General features: G+C 43.5%; 1 protein-coding gene across 4 annotated transcripts in view; it reads right to left on the bottom strand.

The window, feature by feature from the left end:
• The window catches only part of LOC121577725 (ephrin type-B receptor 2), a 168,844-nt gene that overhangs the window by 85,878 nt on the left and 63,240 nt on the right, over positions 1 to 19,726 (bottom strand). For all 4 annotated transcript variants that reach the window (XM_041891551.2, XM_041891548.2, XM_041891552.2 and 1 more), the window contains exon 3: positions 4,726 to 5,410. In XM_041891551.2, coding sequence (XP_041747485.1) covers positions 4,726 to 5,410 — 685 coding nt within the window. The remainder of the gene's footprint in view (positions 1 to 4,725; positions 5,411 to 19,726) is intronic.

The following is a 19,726-nucleotide window of genomic DNA, read 5'->3' as shown; positions in this document are numbered from 1 at the left end:
CTTCCTCAAACGGCACTAGTTAAAGAACTACTGTACGTGCATGGGTTACTTACTGTAAATGTGACTTTTGCGTCTCTGTCTGAACATTCATTACTCCATAATATGAGACACACTCCCACAGTCAAGACCCTTAAAGCCACAATAGCATGGGGTTAGATGATCAGATTACAATAAAAAACACATATGGGCATTGTTAGGGAGTTTGCATTTCCACCCCTGAACATGGCTCTCATTGTACCCTTCTAGAGAGAGAGAGGGCTTTTATTTCAACTGAACGGCAAGGATGAACAGGACCCCATGTGTGTGTCTCTGTGGTACACCATCTCCGCGGGCTCGAACGATAATCAGATCTCTACTTTCAGGGCCCTTTCTGTTCTGAGACCCTGTTGCAGCTCATTTGCCCCTGGCACTATGAGAAGTAACTTAATCTGGTTAGTAAAACGATCACAGAGAAAAGCCCTGCAATTTAAATTGAAACAGCGCTGTCCATTGTCAATATTTTGACAGATTTCATGTCAAAGTGTAATTATTTGTGGAGGGCCGTGCCAAGGATTTAATTGATACATGTGTAATTACGTTTTGTTGCCGATGTGTTGGAAAAATTGTCACTTGCATTATTAATAATATTGGCGGAAGACTGCTCTTTCATATTTGCTGTTATATTATGTTCTGTCTGTGGTTCCATAATCTTCTCTGAAAGAGGATACTGAAGACTCCCTGAGAGGGCATCTTTCACAAATCAATTAATTACCCAAACATGAGAGGGCAAAGGCGCATCTTTCATAAATCAATTCATTACCCAACCACTGGCAGTTAAAAGGCACTTACCACAGTCTCACACAGTGATATCAACTTTCAATGTGGAGAAAGATAAATCCACAAATGCCAATTGATGACATGCCTCGATCAAAAATCGAATCAAACAAGCTTACCATATAATGGGCCAACCGCAAGCAATAACCTTTTTCATCTTTAATGATTTGATTTTCTTATTTTGTAGCACACACATCTCCCCTTGTTTGCACTGAGTCTCATAACTATTGTATGGGCCTATAAAATCCATCTCTATGCCAGTGTTTTGCTGCATGCCACAGCTCCACTCTAAGATAATGCATCCTGCTCATAAAGGTTTGATAGTCCGCTGAGTGTGTCTATGTGATCGCTGAAGACCTAGCAACACTGAGAAAAACTTTAAAAATGTCTGCTTGTACACACTGGGAAGTGGTGTATGTGTTTGAGCCTTGGCCTTGCTGACGCAAACCACTCTCTCTCAGTACAGCAGAGGTGCTGATGAAGATGAAAGGACCTTGGATGGCTAGCCTCTGTAATTAAGGCAGATTTTTCCCCTGTTGGAAAAATAAACAGGAGGGTGATAAGGGACTGGAAGGTGAAACGGTACACCCCAACATGTGCCAAAGGTGAAAAACTGCCACCGCCCAGCCTTCTAGCAGTGAGTGATTGAAAAATGTGCCTTTCAATTGAATGGCCATCAATTTAATTGTATAATCCAGTTTCACACAAAAGCACTGTGATTGAGGATGCCCATGGGATGTTTCAATCCGACAGCGCAGTGAATAACATGTAGGTCAAAAAACAACCAGATTTGTTTAATTATGCAGGGCTTTCAAATTATAGCAGCTATCCTCCATGCTCCTCTTATTGGCGTGTATGCCTTAAGGAGGGCCTTTGCCTGACCTCATTAGCAGTCATTGAGCGGAGGTACTGTTTTGAGGAGCAAGGCAAGGAGCAATAGCGCCCATCGCTTTCCGTCCTCTCTGCAGAGCCAGAGCCAGAGTTGCTGGGGGCTGTGGGATAATTACAGGCAGGCTTATGACAGAGGCAGCAGTACACAGGCGGCTGGAACACAGGTGGGCGGTTTGTTGTGCCTGCCGGCTGGCTGCCTGGCTGTGTCAGCGTGGGTCCTGTCTACAGGCTGCAAGCTGCAGGCTGATACTGCCCTGTTCTGCTGTTAGCCATCAGGCTCTCTGAGCACGTCCAGCCAATATCACCTGCCGCACAGTGGACGGGCGTAGCAGCACAGGTGAGGCTGAGCACACTGATGTTGTGAAATGGTCAATCGATCTGGACCACGAGGGATTCTAGTCAAAGAGAAGAATGGTGGGTGGTAGGCGTTTGGCGCAAATCCTCTCTTGTCCTTGAAATACTGTACATTTTGGTGTACCCAGTGGGTGTGTGCGTGGTAGCTAACTGACTCAACACTGCAGTGCAACTACAACAATAGATCTGATGCTCCTATTCAGCTTTGATCTTATTTTGGTTGTTTGTGTTTTCTTTAGAAAAGATATCATGGGCTTAAAATCAAATCAACTTCAGCCTTCACTGTGAGAAACTGAAATAAGAACCTCTTTACAGCCTTTGCCACCAGAGCTGGAATATGGAATGAGAAGACCCATGACAAAATGTTCAAATGTAACATATTCACACATCCTACATGCATTAACATTACAGCTTGCCTTGCGGTAAAGTCATGCATTTAATAGAATTCTCCCAGTCAGGGAAATTATTTCCTTTCTACAGTGGAGTGCGAAAGTATTCACCCCCATTGGCATTTGTCTTATTTTGTTGCCTTACAACCTGGAATTGAAAAGGATTGTTTGGGGGTTTGTATCATTTGATTTACACAACATGCCTACCACTTTGAATATGCAAAATATTTTTTTTGTGAAACAAACAAGAAATAAGACAAAACAACAGAAAACTTGAGCGTGCATAACTATTCCCATCCCCAAAGTCAATACTTTGTAGAGCCAACTTTTGCAGCAATTACAGCTGCAAGTCTCTTGGGGTCTGTCTCTAAAATCTAGCCACTGGGATTTTTGCCCATTCTTCAAGGCAAAACTGCTCCAACTCCTTCAAGTTGGATGGGTTCCGCTGGTGTACAGCAATCTTTAAGTCATACCACAGATTCTCAATTGGATTGAGGTCTGGGCTTTGACTAGGCCATTCCAAGACATTTAAATGTTTCCTCTTAAACCACTCGAGTGTTGCTTTAGCAGTATGCTTAGGGACATTGTCCTGCTGGAAGGTGAACCTCCATCCCAGTCTCAAATCTCTGGAAGACTGAAACAGGTTTCCCTCAAGAATTTCTCTGTATTTAGCGCCATCCATCATTCCTTCAATTCTGACTAGTTTCCCAGTCCCTGCTGATGAAAAACATCCCCACAGTATGATGCTGCCACCACCATGCTTCACTGTGGGGATGGTGTTCTCGGGGTGATGAGAGGTGTTGCGTTTGCGCCAGACATAGCGTTTTCCTTGATGGCCAAAAGGCTCAATTGTAGTCTCATCTGACCAGAGTACCATCTTCCATATGTTTGGGGAGTCTTCCACATACCTTTTGGTGAACACCAAACGTGTTTGCTTATTTCTTTCTTTAAGCAATGGCTTTTTTCGGACCACTCTTCCGTAAAGCCCAGCTCTGTGGAGTGTACGGCTTAAAGTGGTCCTATGGACAGATACTCCAATCTCCGCTGTGGAGTTTTGCAGCTCCTTCAGGGTTATCTTTGATCTCTTTGTTGCCTCTCTGATTAATGCCATCCTTGCCTGGTCCGTGAGTTTTGGTGAGCGGCCCTCTCTTGGCAGGTTTGTTGTGGTGCCATATTCTTTCCATTTTTTAATAATGGATTTAATGGTGCTCCATGGGAAGTTCAACGTTTCTGATATTTTTTTATAACCCAATCCTGATCTGTACTTCTACACAACTTTGTCCCTGACCTGTTTGGAGAGCTTCTTGGTCTTTGTGGTGCCGCTTGCTTGGTGGTGCCCCTTGCTTAGTGGTGTTTCAGACTCTGGGGCCTTTCAGAACAGGTGTATATATCCTGAGATCATGTGACAGATCATGTGACACTTAGATTGCACACAGGTGGACTTGGTTGCACCAGATCTTAATTAGGGGCTTCATAGCAAAGGGGGTGAATACATATGCACGCACCACTTTTCCGTAATCTATTTTTTAGAAATTTTTGAAACAAGTAATTTTTTTCATTTCACTTCACCAATTTTGACTATTTTGTGTATGTCCATTACATGAAATCCCAATAGAAATCTATTTAAATTACAGGTTGTAATGCAACAAAATAGGAAAAACGCCAAGGGGGATGAATACTTTTACAAGGCACTTTATGTGGATTTGAATGTGTAAGATTACATCCATTACACCATGTAATGAAGTAATAAATAACTTTCTGAAAAAAATCTCTTCCAGCTATGACAGACCTATGTGACTGGAGTCCAAACACCTGTGACCTGACAGTCCTCTTCCTTTATAGTGCTTTAGAAATTGACTAGGCATGTTCTATATCTGCCCACCTCAACAAAAAATACATCTTCTGCCATATATACTGTATAACCCAAAGCACATCTGTTACATATGTGAAGTAATATTCACCAGTTTATTACTGGAAAAGCTTAGGAGTGATCATTCATATGAAAATATGACCGTAGAGCCAAAGTGTACTATCCAATGTGATGTGTGATGATCCCATCCTCCTGTTTACGTAGACTGTCTGTTCATATGGAATAACCTGATCCCTAGAGCAGCAAGAAGTGCAGTATGCAGACAGGTATGGTACTAAGTACCGTATGTATGCTCTGCTGTCTGGATTACTCTGTTATGAATGTACAGCTGACCGGCTCTGTAAGGTTAGCGTTTTCTTCTAGTCTGGCTAACAGAGTTGAAGAGAGAGGGATGAGGGTGGCCCTTACCTCTACACACAGTCCCGTTCTCTACAGCCTCATGGCCAGCCTTGCACATGCAGCGCCCGATGGGCACCATCCACTCCCCATCCCCGTTGCAGTACAGTTTGATGGGCACGTCCACCTCCTCGCCGTTGGGGATACACACACCCCGCGCTGCCACCAGAGAGGTGCTCTCCGCCCCAGACAGAGTCTCCTGAAACATGGCTCCGTTCTGGATGACGCGGGAACACTTCCTGTAGAAGACGCGCACGGCGATGAGCGACATGCAGCCGCCGTAGTCCTGGAAGGCCAGGTAGAATCCGTGTTTGGACACGGGGCCGAAGCTCCGCACCTCTGTGTTGATCTTCATCACCCGGCCGCCCAGGTCCACCTGGGAGAAGCTCTCATCGGCCGCGATGGTGTCCACCTTGATCCAGGGGTTCTCCATCCATGGCGGGGACACCTTGTTGGCCGTGTCCGTGTCTGACTCATAGTAGTACAGGTTAAAAGTCTCTTTACAGGAGCCGGGCACGTTGGGGATGGAGCTGCAGTCTCGCACAGAGAACTTCATTTCCACATGAATCCGCTGTGCACCCCGGCGCCGAATGTACTTGGTGCGGACCCAGTTGTTCTGGTTGTTGTCGAACACGTTGCACACCTGGTAGGTGCGAATGGTGTTCATGTTCTCATCGTATCCACTCACCTCCTCCCACTGTGAAAAAAAGGACACAGAGGTAAAGGGTTATTCTGTCCTTGTGTTGACCACATGCTGACCATATATATTTTGGTTTAGTAACACATCTATCCCTCCAATTCTTTACCTCTACAGTACCTCACACATATAACCCAAGGGCAATTGTGTACTCAGCATCATGGCTACACTACCACCTAATCATACTCCACATATAAAGACAGGGCCATTCCCAGCAGCAGTGCTCCCAGTCAGGGCTGAAATTAAACGGCAGGAGATGGGGAGGGTATAATATGGGCAGGGTATAATCTGATCCCTGGCATTGTAATGCTCACACAGAGTTAGGGGGGTTGGCATCTGTCAGTGCCCGCTGGAGACCCCACTTGGCTCCCTGTGTGAACCTGGCCTGTTTTTTTCCTCTGCTCTGCTCTGGGACAGGACCATGCATTATTTATCTAGGAAAGGAACAGGTGTTAAACTCTGCTCTTTATACTGCCAGCAAGGGTTTGTAGTGCAGCCTCCTCTCTGTCCTCTGGTCAATGAGAAAAAAATGAAACTATTTGCATAACGTCGCCGTAGGAAGCTCTTCAAGGGTAGCAAATACTGGGAAAACAATCCCCTTGTCTAAATACTGAGAAAAAACTTTTTCTCCAGGGCATTGGCAATGCACCTAATTTTCCTGTTTTTGAATTACAACATGTTATTGAATACTAGAATGGGCAAATCTCTAAATTAGTCCATCACCAACACATCAGTTACTGTAAATCAAACAGGTCAGTCATTGTAACGAAACGCATGCATGACATGAATGTAACCCTAATCTGAGTCACACTCCAATAAAACAGAACTGGGGTAATCACATTACACAGGTAATTATCTGCAAAGGGAGAGCAGATTTGAGTTTCTGTGCTTGGGATACTTTTCATTTCAGCACACACACACAACACACGCACATACACGCACACAAACACCCACACACACACGCACACACACAAACGCCCACACACACACGCACACCTAGACAACAGATTCTACTAGTAGTGTGTCTATATGCAACCTCTGCTGTTACACCGTGACCTTGACCTGACCAGTTCATCTGAGTAAAGTATTTTCTTAACCCCAAAGCCCTTTCACACCAGCCAGCTGCACCCCGTGCTGCCTCTACCCCTAACTCTCTCACCCCCCTCCCCCCTTCACTCTCCACTTCACAGCTGACATAATTTCACAAATTAGTGCCCACTTAACAAGGATTTTGACAGAGTTTTGACGGGTAAGGAGGAGACAGTCAGCCCTCATGTTTAAGACCCACGTTCTATCAAACACTCACAGACTAATTAGAGCTTTACTGCTTTATTCCCGTGTCCCAATTATTCTCTACAGACAGACATCATGCCAAATATGTACAGTTCATTAATAACAGTTGTTAGATGTAAAACCTTTAGTAACTGGAGGGATTTGAAGGAGACAAGTATGATTAAAACTTGTAAGACTGTGTTTGCAGACAACGATTAAAGAGGCCTTGGATGTGATTCAACCAGATGGTAGCTATATGTCTTCATTTTGAGGACACACATCTACAAATCCTTAATAATTCACAGAATGCAATAGATATGGTCCATTAATGTGCAATAAAAGCAACACATTAATAAGTGTATGAATGTTAATGTTGACAAGTGTATGAATGTTACTATTGATTGATGGGTTGGAGATATCCTGGGGTAAATCTGTTGGTTGGCCCACTTCTCCACCTATTCAAATGGACACAGCCATCCAGGGTCATGGGCAGCCATTGACCTTTCCACCTCCCTTCACAGAGTGACGCTCTTTTCAGACAGAGGTCGTGGACCGATTAAACAGGAAAGGACAGAGTGTGACGTCCTCTTGTTCTGAGTCTCAAGCATCGGCCAATCAAACTGAAATAAAGTGAACTGGGGTTGGGAGTGGGGGTAGCCACTAATGAGAGATAGAGACTTGGGGAAGGGAGAAAGGGGAAGGGAGGTGGGGTAGGGCCAGGCTAAAAAGACCCCAAACAAATGTGTTTTGATGGAGGGCCCCTTTTAGTCCTGTCACAGCTTTGCTGCCCTGCTTTCATCAGAGCCAGTGGAGGGAAGCAAATGGGACATAACAAGACGCCAGCGATCAAGCGCTGAGTGTGAAATAAGAAGAAACGTCTTCATTTTCACAGCTTTCCCCCCAGTACTAGAGTGGGAATGCGGCTGCAGGTCAGTCATGTGTTAGGTAAGGTGGTGGAGTTGGTGGTGGAGGCTGAGAATTACAACACTAACTCTCTCTCCTTTGAGATCGTTTTTTTCCACTCCAGGACACACAGACTTGTTTATGTGAGTCCAGATCTATTGAGTGGGGGATCCATCACGACCACCATGTAGAGTATCTTGACTGGATGTAGACTAGGTAGCAGGATGCTATAAAGCAGAAGATACTGTACAGTACAGTAGGGCCGGGACGATAACTGTATTGCGATACTTGTTAGTATCGTGGCAAGGAAACAAAACACAAAGCGTTTTTTTAACTTCTTTAGGAAAACAGCCCTAATGTTGGAAACAAACCTCATTATGTTGTCATCCAGAGTCACATTTATTTATTTTCAAAGCTATAGCACACAATATTTTACATACAGCATGTTTTTAAAGGATCAAAGAGTCATGTTTTATTTTTTGCCATGGAAATACATATTGCGATATTGGTATTGTCCCAGCCCTACTGTACAATGTATTCAACAATCTAATACATTCTTGGGGGCCCTAAACAAAATTGTGTTTGACCATGATTACTACAAGTTTAGATAGCTGGCCACTAGACTAACTTGCCACTCAAATTTTTTTTTGCTGACATGGGCTAATTGAGTGACTGTCAGTGACTGACATAACAAGAGAAAAACTGCTGATGCACAACCACATTTTTAAATTCAAAATGGCATTTTACAATTCTAACTCTCAACAGTAAGTTGAGACCCTGACTGAGTCCCCCCCCCCCTCCAAAAAAAATATATGATTGTATTTATTTTTGGGAAATTGATCCGTGGGCCTACAAAAGGGGGGCCAGTTGCCTGTGGCTGATCTATGGACATAAAGAGCTCGCAGACTGAGACAGAACAAGTGAGCGCTTGCAATCAACAACATGCCAGAGGAGTTGCTCTCTTCAAGGTTCTGTGTTCACATAAAGGAGGTCCTTCTAATGGTCTGTCATCGGCTCAGATGATGGCACCAAAACATAAAGAGGACCATCATAAGTGGGGCGTCAAAGTGTCTGGGGTCGCAGCTATGGCTTTGAGGGTCGTACCCAAATATAAAGACAGCCATCAGGGCGCTAGCGGTGCAGAGCACTGTGCACCCTGCTGCACCGCTCTACTGAGTGGGAACGGGATGTACAGTGGGTGAGGCAATTGTCAGCCATCTTCTAATTACAGCTAAATGAATGAGTTTGAACACCACTTATCCACTTGACTCACATTCCTATCCCAAGTGTATTATGCTGCATGGTGACACTTCCAGTAGATCTCACCAGCTAAAATGTGTTGATATATGACCTTTCAATTCATGATAAATGGCCTTATAATTCCATGAATGTGGTCTGTATAAGCTATGAAGTACATAAGTATTTCGCTGAACCCACCTTAACATCTGCTAAACTGTGTACGCCACCAATAAACTTTGATTTGAAGTTCTACTGAGTATGGAGTTTGGAAAAGTACACAATAGCGACTGCCACCCACCAGCCGCTTACTGTAACTATATGAAGTGATAGAGCATAATGGTCTCTGAGAATGAGGTTCGCGATCAATACCTCACAGGGCTGCTAGCCACTCCAGGAGGGAGTGAACGTTCAGCTGACCTGCAATCTATAAGTCTCCCTGACAATGTGTCTCTGCTTTATCTGTAAAGCCAAGCGGAACACACTGTCAGGGTCATAGAGGACACTACCTCCAAAGCAGAAACTATCACCAAAGGCAGCTTTTTGCTACATGAGACTATCAGAAATAGAGTCTATCTGGTCTCTAGGATGGACTTCTGTGTCTAACTGAACCTCCTTTCTGTGGTGGAATGGGCTGGCAGGGTGAGCTGTAATTTTCTCCTGAGACAGTTTAAATCATTCAAAGGCCACAGTGGCATGTATGACACAACATGAAATGTGTACTTCAGTTCTCACGTCTTATCATTACAGTGTGAGGATCGACCTGGGGTGGCTGGAGCATCAGAGAGCTATACACATACAAAACATTCCAGCACTCCATCACTGACACAAGTAAATAAATAATTCACACAAAGGAGAAAGAAGCTGATGGAAATCTCTTGGGGCTGAGTTGTCCAATTTACAGTTGTGGGAAATCTGTCAGAGTAAGTGTGCTGTGCCCTAAGGGGACAGGGGACAAATGACACCCAGTCTCTGCATTGAGTTACAAAGAGGGGAACAAAACAGGCCAAGTACTGTAGGAGTCCCCGCCACATGGAGAGCACAGAGAGAGACACACACAGGGATACATAAGTAGAACTGTCTGATGCAGTCAACTTCAATTACCACTGTCTACTCGTAATGTACAACATGTGAAGTTAGACAAGCAAGCTTCCTATTGCCTCTTTAACCTGCTTCCACCAATCTATATGAGGATTATGTTCACATTTTTCCTTTGGAGTAAATCAACATGACAATAGAATATATGCCAAGTTGACAACCCGGATTGTCAGTGCAGTGCTCACATAAAATCATAACCACACAAAGATGTTTTCGTCCATGATGATTCTAAAAAAGCGGAATATAGTTTTACAGACCCACTTTAATTGACAGTCATACTAAATTAGGAGTAACTCTATTCTACAATGAGTTCCATACACTAATATGCTCTAACAAATTACCATTTAGGGAAGGAAATGCTATATGCAAAGTTATAACCAGGCTCTTTCATAACCAGACTTTTTTTATGCTGTATGAACTCTTTAAATTACAAAACCTGCATTTGAATGCACTTGTGATTGACTCAGACACATATTTGGGTCAAAGTCTCATCGTGAAACGTATTGTAAGTTACAATACAAAAGATTTAAATTGCTGTGACACTAATTATGCACAGCCTTATGTGGTGTTTGGTATTCAAGACTTGATATTAGCCCAAAAACCTTCCCTGAGAACTTCAGCGGATGTTGCTCTAAAATGTTGTGAACTGACATGAATATGGAATAATGCATCTTATATAAGACATCTATATTCCCCAGTCACTGAGTTCATTCCAGCCAACTATAGAGAACGTACAGATCTATAGATCCCTCAAACGTCTCTTAGAGGTAGATTTTAACTAGTGCCAAATTAATCAACCTTACATAATAATGTCTTATTAATCTGAATCAAGTCACAAGTTGGCATAAAATGAAATACATTTTTCATTGCTAAAGCAGAATATTAAATGAAAGTACTACACCTAGGGCTAGAATGTGCTGTGGCCTACACACATGCCTTTACCTCGACTATCCGGTTTTATGTCCTGAAGTCACACAGAGCATTTCCTTACTTGTGCTTACAGACCACATCATTAGTCCTTAATATATGGAAGATCTCAACATCCTCTCCACAGAATGTGTCTGGGTGTTTTTAGTGCAATGACTACATTCATTTGCAACTGCCTGCAGATTATACTACCCACATAAAAAAATATATATATACAGTTTACTATAGAATACTATAGTACTTACTATATAATTCTGTAGTAAACTGTAGTATATTGTAGAATCCTATATTCTACACTGTAGTATACATTGATCGCGTAGTGCTTACTATAGACTTTTGTAGTATACTGTAGAATGTGACGTTGATTTCAGAGGCAGTTTGAAACTCGTTAGTGAGTGTTGCAACCGAGGACAGACGATTTTTCTGCGCTACGTGCTACAGCACTCGGCGGTCCTGTTTTGTGAGCTTGTGTGGCCTACCACTTCGCGGCTGAGCCGTTGTTGCTCCTAGATGTTTCCACTTCACAATATCAGTACTTACAGCTGACCGGGGCAGCTCTAGCAGGGCAGAAATTTGACGAACTGATTTGTTGAAAAGGTGGCATCCTATGACGGTACCACGTTGAAAGTCACTGAGCTCTTCAGTAAGGCCATTCTACTGCCAATGTTTGTCTATGGAGATTGCATGGCTGTGTGCTCGATTTTATACACCTGTCAGCAACAGGTGTGGCTGAAATAGCCGAAACCACTAATTTGAAGGGGTGTCCACATACTTTTGTATATACAGTGTATTTTGTAGTATACTGTAGAATACTATACTACACAATGTAGTATCCCTCAATCACGTAGTGCTTACTTTAGAATTTTTCGATCGATTGGACTGCTAGCTAGCTTTACTGCTAGATGCTAGCTTTGTCAATGCTGTTTTGATTTGAATGTGCTGTCCTTGGGGAGGTCATGCCAAGGATTTCCTCTGAGGTTCCCCCTCTATCGTGTAGCGCTTACTATAGAACAGGGTTATTCAACTCTTACCCTATGTGGTTTGGAGGCTGCTGGTTTTCTAGTCTACCTGATAATTAATTGCACCCACCTGGGGTCCCAGGTCTAAATCAGTCCCTGATTACAGGGGAACAATGGGAAAAAAAGCAGTGGAACAAGCTTCGAGGTCCAGAGTTGAGGGCTATAGAATGTTGTAGTATATCTTCGAATACTATACTCCACACTGCAGTATCCCTTGATTGATTTTTATTTGACTATTTAAAAACACAACATAATCACAAATGTAGATACAATGCATTTAGAAATTTGTCGAGAACAACAAAGTAAAACATTTATTTCCATTGTGGTCCTAGTTGAAACATCAAACATGTTAGACATTTAAAGCTAACCCACATGGGATACTATAGTATACTGTCTATGGTCTAAAATAACTGTATATACTACAGTGTTCACTGTAGTTTTTTTTACAGACTTTACTGTAATATTCACTGTAGTGATTTTGTGGACGACTGTAGTATACTATAGTATTCACTAATGTTTTTGACTAGTATACTGTAGCTTTCACTGTAGAATTTTTGCGAACATGACTAGTATACTGTACTATATACTGTAGTGGTTTTTCAGACATGACTGTAGTATATTGTAGTAACACCTTCCGTCTTCAAGAGAGCGAGAGTTGCACCCCTCCTCAAAAAACCTACACTCGATCCCTCCGATGTCAACAACTACAGACCAGTATCCCTTCTTTCTTTTCTCTCCAAAACTCTTGAGCGTGCCGTCTCTAGCCAACTCTCCTGCTATCTCTCTCAGAATGACCTTCTTGATCCAAACCAGTCAGGTTTCAAGACTGGTCATTCAACTGAGACTGCTCTTCTCTGTGTCACGGAGGCTCTCTGCACTGCTAAAGCTAACTCTCTCTCCTTTGCTCTTATCCTTCTAGACCTATCCGCTTCCTTTGATACTGTGAGCCATCAGATCCTCCTCTCCACCCTCTCCGAGTTGGGAATCTACGGCGCTGCTCACTCTTGGATTGCGTCCTACCTGACAGGTCGCTCATACCAGGTGGCGTGGCGAGAATCTGTCTCCGCACCACGTGCTCTCACCACTGGTGTCCCCCAGGGCTCAGTTCTAGGCCCTCTCCTATTCTCTCTATACACCAAGTCACTTGGCTCTGTCATATCCTCACATGGTCTCTCCTATCATTGCTACGCAGACGACACACAATTAATTTTTCTCCTTTCCCCCTTCTGATAACCAGGTGGTGAATCGCATCTCTGCATGTCTGGCAGACATATCAGTGTGGATGTTGGATCACCACCTCAAGCTGAACCTCGGCAAGACTGAGCTGCTCTTCCTCCCGGGGAAGGACTGCCCGCTCCATGATCTCGCCATCACGGTTAACAACTCCATTGTGTCCTCCTCCCAGAGTGCAAAGAACCTTGGCGTGACCCTGGACAACACCCTGTCGTTCTCCGCTAACATCAAAGCGGTGACCCGATCCTGCAGATTCATGCTCTACAACATTCGCAAAGTACAACCATACCTTACACAGAAAGCGGCACAGGTCCTAATCCAGGCACTTGTAATCTCCCGTCTGGATTACTGCAACTCGCTGTTGGCTGGGCTCCCTGCCTGTGCCATTAAACCCGAACAACTTATCCAGAACGCTGCAGCCCGTCTGGTGTTCAACCTTCCCAAGTTCTCTCATGTCACCCCGCTCCTCCGCACACTCCACTGGCTTCCAGTTGAGGCTTGCATCTACTACAAGACCATGGTGCTTGCCTACGGAGCTGTGAGGGGAACAGCACCTCCTTACCTTCAGGCTCTGATCAGACCCTACACCCAAACGAGGGCACTACATTCATCCACCTCTGGCCTGCTAGCCCCCTTACCTCTACGGAAGCACAGTTCCCGCTCAGCCCAGTCAAAGCTATTCGCTGCTCTGGCACCCCAATGGTGGAACAAGCTCCCCCACGACGCCAGGACAGCAGAGTCACTGACCACCTTCCGAAGACACTTGAAACCCTACCTCTTTAAGGAATACCTGGAATAGTATAAAAGTAATCATTTTACCCCCCAATAAAAAATAAAAACATAAAAAAGTGGTTGTCCCACTGGCTATCATAAGTTGAATGCACCAATTTGTAAGTCGCTCTGCTAACTGATGTAAATGTAAATGTAAATGTTTAGCTAAAATGGCACAACTAACAGACAATAACAGTTACCGTTTAATGAGGGGAACACCTCAAACAGAACATAAGACACACAGGTTCGTGACAGGCCCCCTATTGAGTTGAGTCAACAGTTCTGAGCCAGTGGAGGCTCCTCAGAGGAGGAACGGGAGGACCATCTTCCTCAGCTAATTTAGGACTCCTAAGTATTTATGATTGTCTGAGTAAAGCAAGCCACTATCTGGGTATTTATTACTGGTTGTCTGATGATTGTTGATGATTTATACTAGTAAAGCCAAAAGGAGCTGCCAGTTGGTTTTTAATTGTTGTACAGAATTTCCTGCTCGGTGATGTGGAAGTTGTGCTTTCCACATCACTGTGGCAGGTGTGCCCTCTACCCATCTCTATGATCACGGGAGGATGGAGGGCAATTGTGGCAGGTGTGCCCTATATATACAGTAACTCTATGGCAAGGTATTTATACGGGAAGGTTCGAGGGCGCCTCCTTTCAATCTGGGTCCTTCACCCAGACAGAGCTGAGTAGTTGAGCACGACAAACAACAACCACCAGTTTGCTTCATTGATATTTGAGTAGAAGTATTTCATCTTATTAAAGAGGACTCTCTCACCATTGTTTGTTTTGTGGAGATGATATTGTATGCGAAATGTAAACAGCTCAGTCAAACAGCCACTTTGAGTCTACTAAGCTGTTCTATTTGGTACTTGTAGTGTCAATGGCCAAATGTTAATAAGTTTTGCACTTCTTGTGCATTGCCTTACGTGAGGTAGGCCTGCTTTAAGGCTATGCTTGTTACTTTTGTTAGCTTTATATTTATTTGTTTGCCATGCATGTACCCATTTCTAAATTAGCCTGCTATAGTATAGCTCCAGCCTACCATGCCACATGCTATTGCACCCCCTTTCTGGCAATTCACTGTTAACTACTGCTATATTTATGAACAACTACCAATTTATATGCTTCTTGCATTTGCTTATTGTCATTAACAGCCGATTCATATACAGTACCAGTCAAAAGTTTGGACACAACTACTCATTGAAGTTTTATTTTCTTTTTTAAAAACTATTTTCTACATTGTAGAATAATAGTGAAGACATTAAAACTATGAAATAACACATATGGAATCATGTAGTAACCAAAAAAGTGTTAAACAAATCAAAATATATTTTTGATTTTTTATTCTTCAAAGTAGCCACCCTTTGCCTTGATGACAGCTTTGGACACTCTTGGCATTCTCTCAACCAGTTTCACCTGGAATACTTTTCCAACAGTCTTGAAGGAGTTCCCACATATGCTGAGCACTTGTTGGTTGCTTTTCCTTCACTCTGCAGTCCAATTCATCCCAAACCATCTCAATTGGGTTGAGGTAGGGTGATTGTGGAGCCCAGGTCATCTGACACAGCACTCCATCACTCTCCTTCTTGGTCAAATAGCCCTTATACAGGCTGGAGGTGTGTTGGGTCATTGTCCTGTTGAAAAACAAATGATAATCCCACTAAGCCCAAACCAGATGGGATGGCGTATCGCTGCAGAATGCTGTGGTAGCCATGCTGGTTAAGTGTGCCTTGAATTCTAAATAAATCACAGACAGTGTCACCAGCAAAGCACCATCACACCTCCTCCTCCATGCTTCACGGTGGGAACCACACATGCGGAGACCATCCGTTCACCTACTCTGCGTCTCACAAAGACACGGCGGTTGGAACCAAAAATCTCACATTTGGACTCATCAGACGAAAGGACAGATTTCCACCGGTCTAATGTCCATTGCTCGTGTTTCTTGGCCCAAACAAGCCTCTTCTTCTTATTGGTGGCCTTTAGTAGTGGTTTCTTTGCAGCAATTCAACCATGAAGGCCTGATTCATGCAGTCTCCCCTGAACAGTTGATGTTGAGATGTGTCTGTTACTTGAACTCTGTGAAGCATTTATTTGGGCTGCAATTTCTGAGGCTGGTAACTCTAATGAACTTATCCTCTGCAGCAGAGGTAACTCTGGGTCTTCCATTCCTGTGGCGGTCCTCATGAGAGCCAGTTTCATCATAGCGCTTGATGGTTTTAGCGACTGCACTTGAAGAAACTTTCAAAGTTCTTGAAATGTTCCGTATTGACTGACCTTCATGTCTTAAAGTAATGATGGACTGTCGTTTCTCCTTGCTTATTTGAGCTGTTCTTGCCATAATATGGACCCCCCACCTTGTCACAATTTTTTGGTTACTACATGATTCCATATGTGTTATTTCATAGTTTTGATGTCTTCACTATTATTCTACAATGTAGAAAATAGTACAAATAAAGAAAAACCCTAGAATGAGGAGGTGTGTCCAAACGTTTGACTGGTACTGTATGGTCATTGCTGTTATTGCCTGTTATTTGCACCTTTGTCTCCTTTTAGATCAACCATACTCCATACAAAGCCAACCAAGTCTCAAGTCAACAACTGTCAATTATTCTCTTCCATGCATCATCTCCATTACCTGAATCTATAAAGACTTAAACTGAACTTCATCTCTGCCTCCGCCTGCGTCATGGTGCCAGCGATTTTGTATCCCTATTAGGGCTGGGTGGTATAACGTATTTGACTATGTACCGGTATTGATGCACGGATCTGTTTGGGTTTTTACTTTACCTTCTATAATGGTATTTCAATGTTTGGTTCGTTAAATGTGAAATGCAGCTCCGGCACGTGTCAGTTTTTATAGTTTTCTCCATTTGCTACTTGAGTCGTCTTTCTCCCTCCTGCATGCCCCTTCACACACCAAGCCCTGACCCCTGTCACTCAAGGAGAGAGCAGTAGCTCAACCACAGAGTCACAAGCACTTTCTTGCCATTCACTCTGCAGTCTGCATGGTCAGATAGATGCATTCTATAATTACACTATTAGTTTATGTGTGTTAATGTCTGCAAACTACTGTCTGATAGTTTGTCTTTTCTTAGCAATGTCACGCCCTGACTCAGGGGACGGTTATTTGTTGAGTCAGGGTGTGTATATTTCGTGTTGTGTTTATTTCTATGTTTAGTTTCTAGATCGTTTAGATCTATGTTGGCCAGGGTGGTTCCCAATCAGAGGCAGCTGTAGCTCATTGTCTCTGATTGGGGACCATACTTAGGCAGCCTTTTGGCACCAGTCAGTGATGGGATCTTGTTCCGTGTGAGGTATGTTATTTTGTCTACCTTGGACTTCACGTTTCGTTTGTTGTTTTGTCGTGTGTTCAGTACGTAAATAAATATGAATACATATCACGCTGCGCCTTGGTCCTTCTCGTTAATGAACGATCGTGACAAGCAAGTTGTGGTTAAAATAAAATTATGTTAGCCACTAATGCTAATTTCTACATAGCTGGCTAGCTAGCTAGCTTGCTAAATGTACTAAGAGTCAGAGCAAACGTAACTAGTTAATACAGCCTGATACCAGTTCTGGTTTAGGCCTAGATAAGCATGTTTGTGCAACCGTATCTTCTAAATCAGAGAGGAATAGGCAAAGCATTAATGTTAGCTAGCTAGCTACATGGGAGAGGCTATATAGGCACGCCTGGTAACTTTATTTATAGGCACGCCTGGTAACAAATTTATGACGTATGTCACACAGCTGAGAGTCGAGTGGAAATGAATGGATTAGGTTCAGTCAGTTCAGTCAGTAGTCCTGATGAGCCCTTCCCAGCTAGCTAATTTATGCTGGCTAGCTGGCAACAACAGCAGCGTGGCACTGATGCTAATTTTGATGGGCAAGGGAGAAATAACTTGTAGTATTGGTCACCATCTGGAATCTGGATGTCACCTTGACATGCCAATTAACTAACGTAATGACAAGCCGGTGTGAATGACCAGTGCAATGATGTTGTATCAAGGTCCGACCCGCTTCCTTACAGCTGCACTAGGGTCGGACAGCAGTCTGTGTATATTAACTGTGAGATATGGCTCAGAAAACGCACCTCAATCCAGTGATGAAAAATTAGTTGTACTCCGAATTGTCCCAACTGTTACACCGAGAAGATTGATCAACATTTTTAAGTAAACAGACGTTTCACTCCTCATGCTAGCTAGCAGTAGCAACAGCAGCCATTATGGAATGGCATGTCGCGTTGAACAACAAAAGGAGCAGATTGGCTGACACTGCTATTCCAAAATGGCTGCTGTGGATTACGCTACCTAGCATGAGGACGAAAAGGATAGTTTTTCCAAAATAACTACACTGAACAAAAATATAAACTCAACATGCAACAATTTCTAAAATGTTACTGAGTTACATTTCATATAAGGAAATCAGTCAATTTAAATAAATTCATTAGGCCCTAATCTATGGATTTCACATGACTAGGAATACAGATATACATCTGTTGGTCACAGATACCTTTAAAAAAAAGTAAGGGCGTGGATCAGAAAACCAGTCATGCTCAATGGGTGACATGTCTGGTGAGTATTTCCATCCATGAAAGAACTGGGACATTTTCAGCTTCCAGGAATTGTGTACAGATCCTTGCGACATGGGGCCGTGCATTATCATGCTGAAATATGAGGTGATGGCGGCAGATGAATAGCACGACAATGGGCCTCAGGATCTCATCACTGTGTCTCTGTGCATTCAAATTGCCATTGATAAAATGCAATTGTGTTTGTTGTCCGTAGCTTATGCCTGTCGATACCATAACCCCACCGCCCCCATGGAGCACTCTGTTCACAACGTTGCCATCAGCAAACCGCTCGCCCACACGACGCCATACACGCTGTCTGCTATCTGTCTGGTACAGTTGAAACCGGGATTCATCCATGAATAGCACACTTTTCCAACGTGCCAGTGGCCATTGAAAGTGAGCATTTGCTCACTGAAGTCGGTTACAATGCCAAACTAAAGTCAAGACTGGTGAGGACGACGAGCAAGCAGATGAGCTTCCCTGAGACGGTTTCTGACAGTTTGTGCAGAAATTCTTTAGTTGTGCATATCCACAGTTTCTTCAGCTGTCCGAGTGGCTGGTCTTAGACGATCCCGCAGGTGAAGAAGCCGGATGTGGAGGTCCTGGGCTGGCGTGGTTACACGTGGTCTGTGGTTGTGAGGCCATTGGACATACTGCCAAATTCTCTAAAATGACGTTGGAGGCGGCTTATGGTATAGAAATGAACATTCAATTCTCTGGCAACAGCTCTGGTGGACATTTCTGCAGTCAGCATGCCTATTGCATGCTCCCTCAAAACTTGAGACATCTGTGGTATGTGTTGTGTGACAAAACTGCACATTTTAGAGTGGTCTTTTATTGTCCACAGCACAAGTTGCACCTGTGTAATGATCATGCTGTTTAATCAGCTTCTTGATATGCCACACCTGTCAGGTGGACAGATTATCTTGGCAAAGGAGAAATGCTCACTAACAGGGATGTAAACAAATCTGTGCACAGAATTTGAGAAAAATAAGCTTTTCGTGCGTATGGAATATTTCTGGGATCTTTTATTTCAGCTCATGAAACATGAGACCAACACTTTACATGTTGCGTTTATATTTTTGTTCAGTGTAGCAGTGGTTCAATCTTCTCGATGTAATAGTTGGGATAATGGGACAATTAGGAGTACAACGCATTTCTCATCCCTGGATTAGGGTACGTTTTCCGAGCCATATCTAGCGCCGACTCCGCAGTCTCTTAATATACACAGGAATGCTGTCCGACTCTAGTGCAGCTATAAGCAAGCGAGTCTGATCTGCTGGC

This window comes from Coregonus clupeaformis, chromosome 12 (genome assembly GCF_020615455.1).
Source record: "Coregonus clupeaformis isolate EN_2021a chromosome 12, ASM2061545v1, whole genome shotgun sequence".
Taxonomy (NCBI): Eukaryota; Metazoa; Chordata; class Actinopteri; order Salmoniformes; family Salmonidae; genus Coregonus; species Coregonus clupeaformis.
This window is presented reverse-complemented; position numbering and strand designations above follow the sequence as displayed.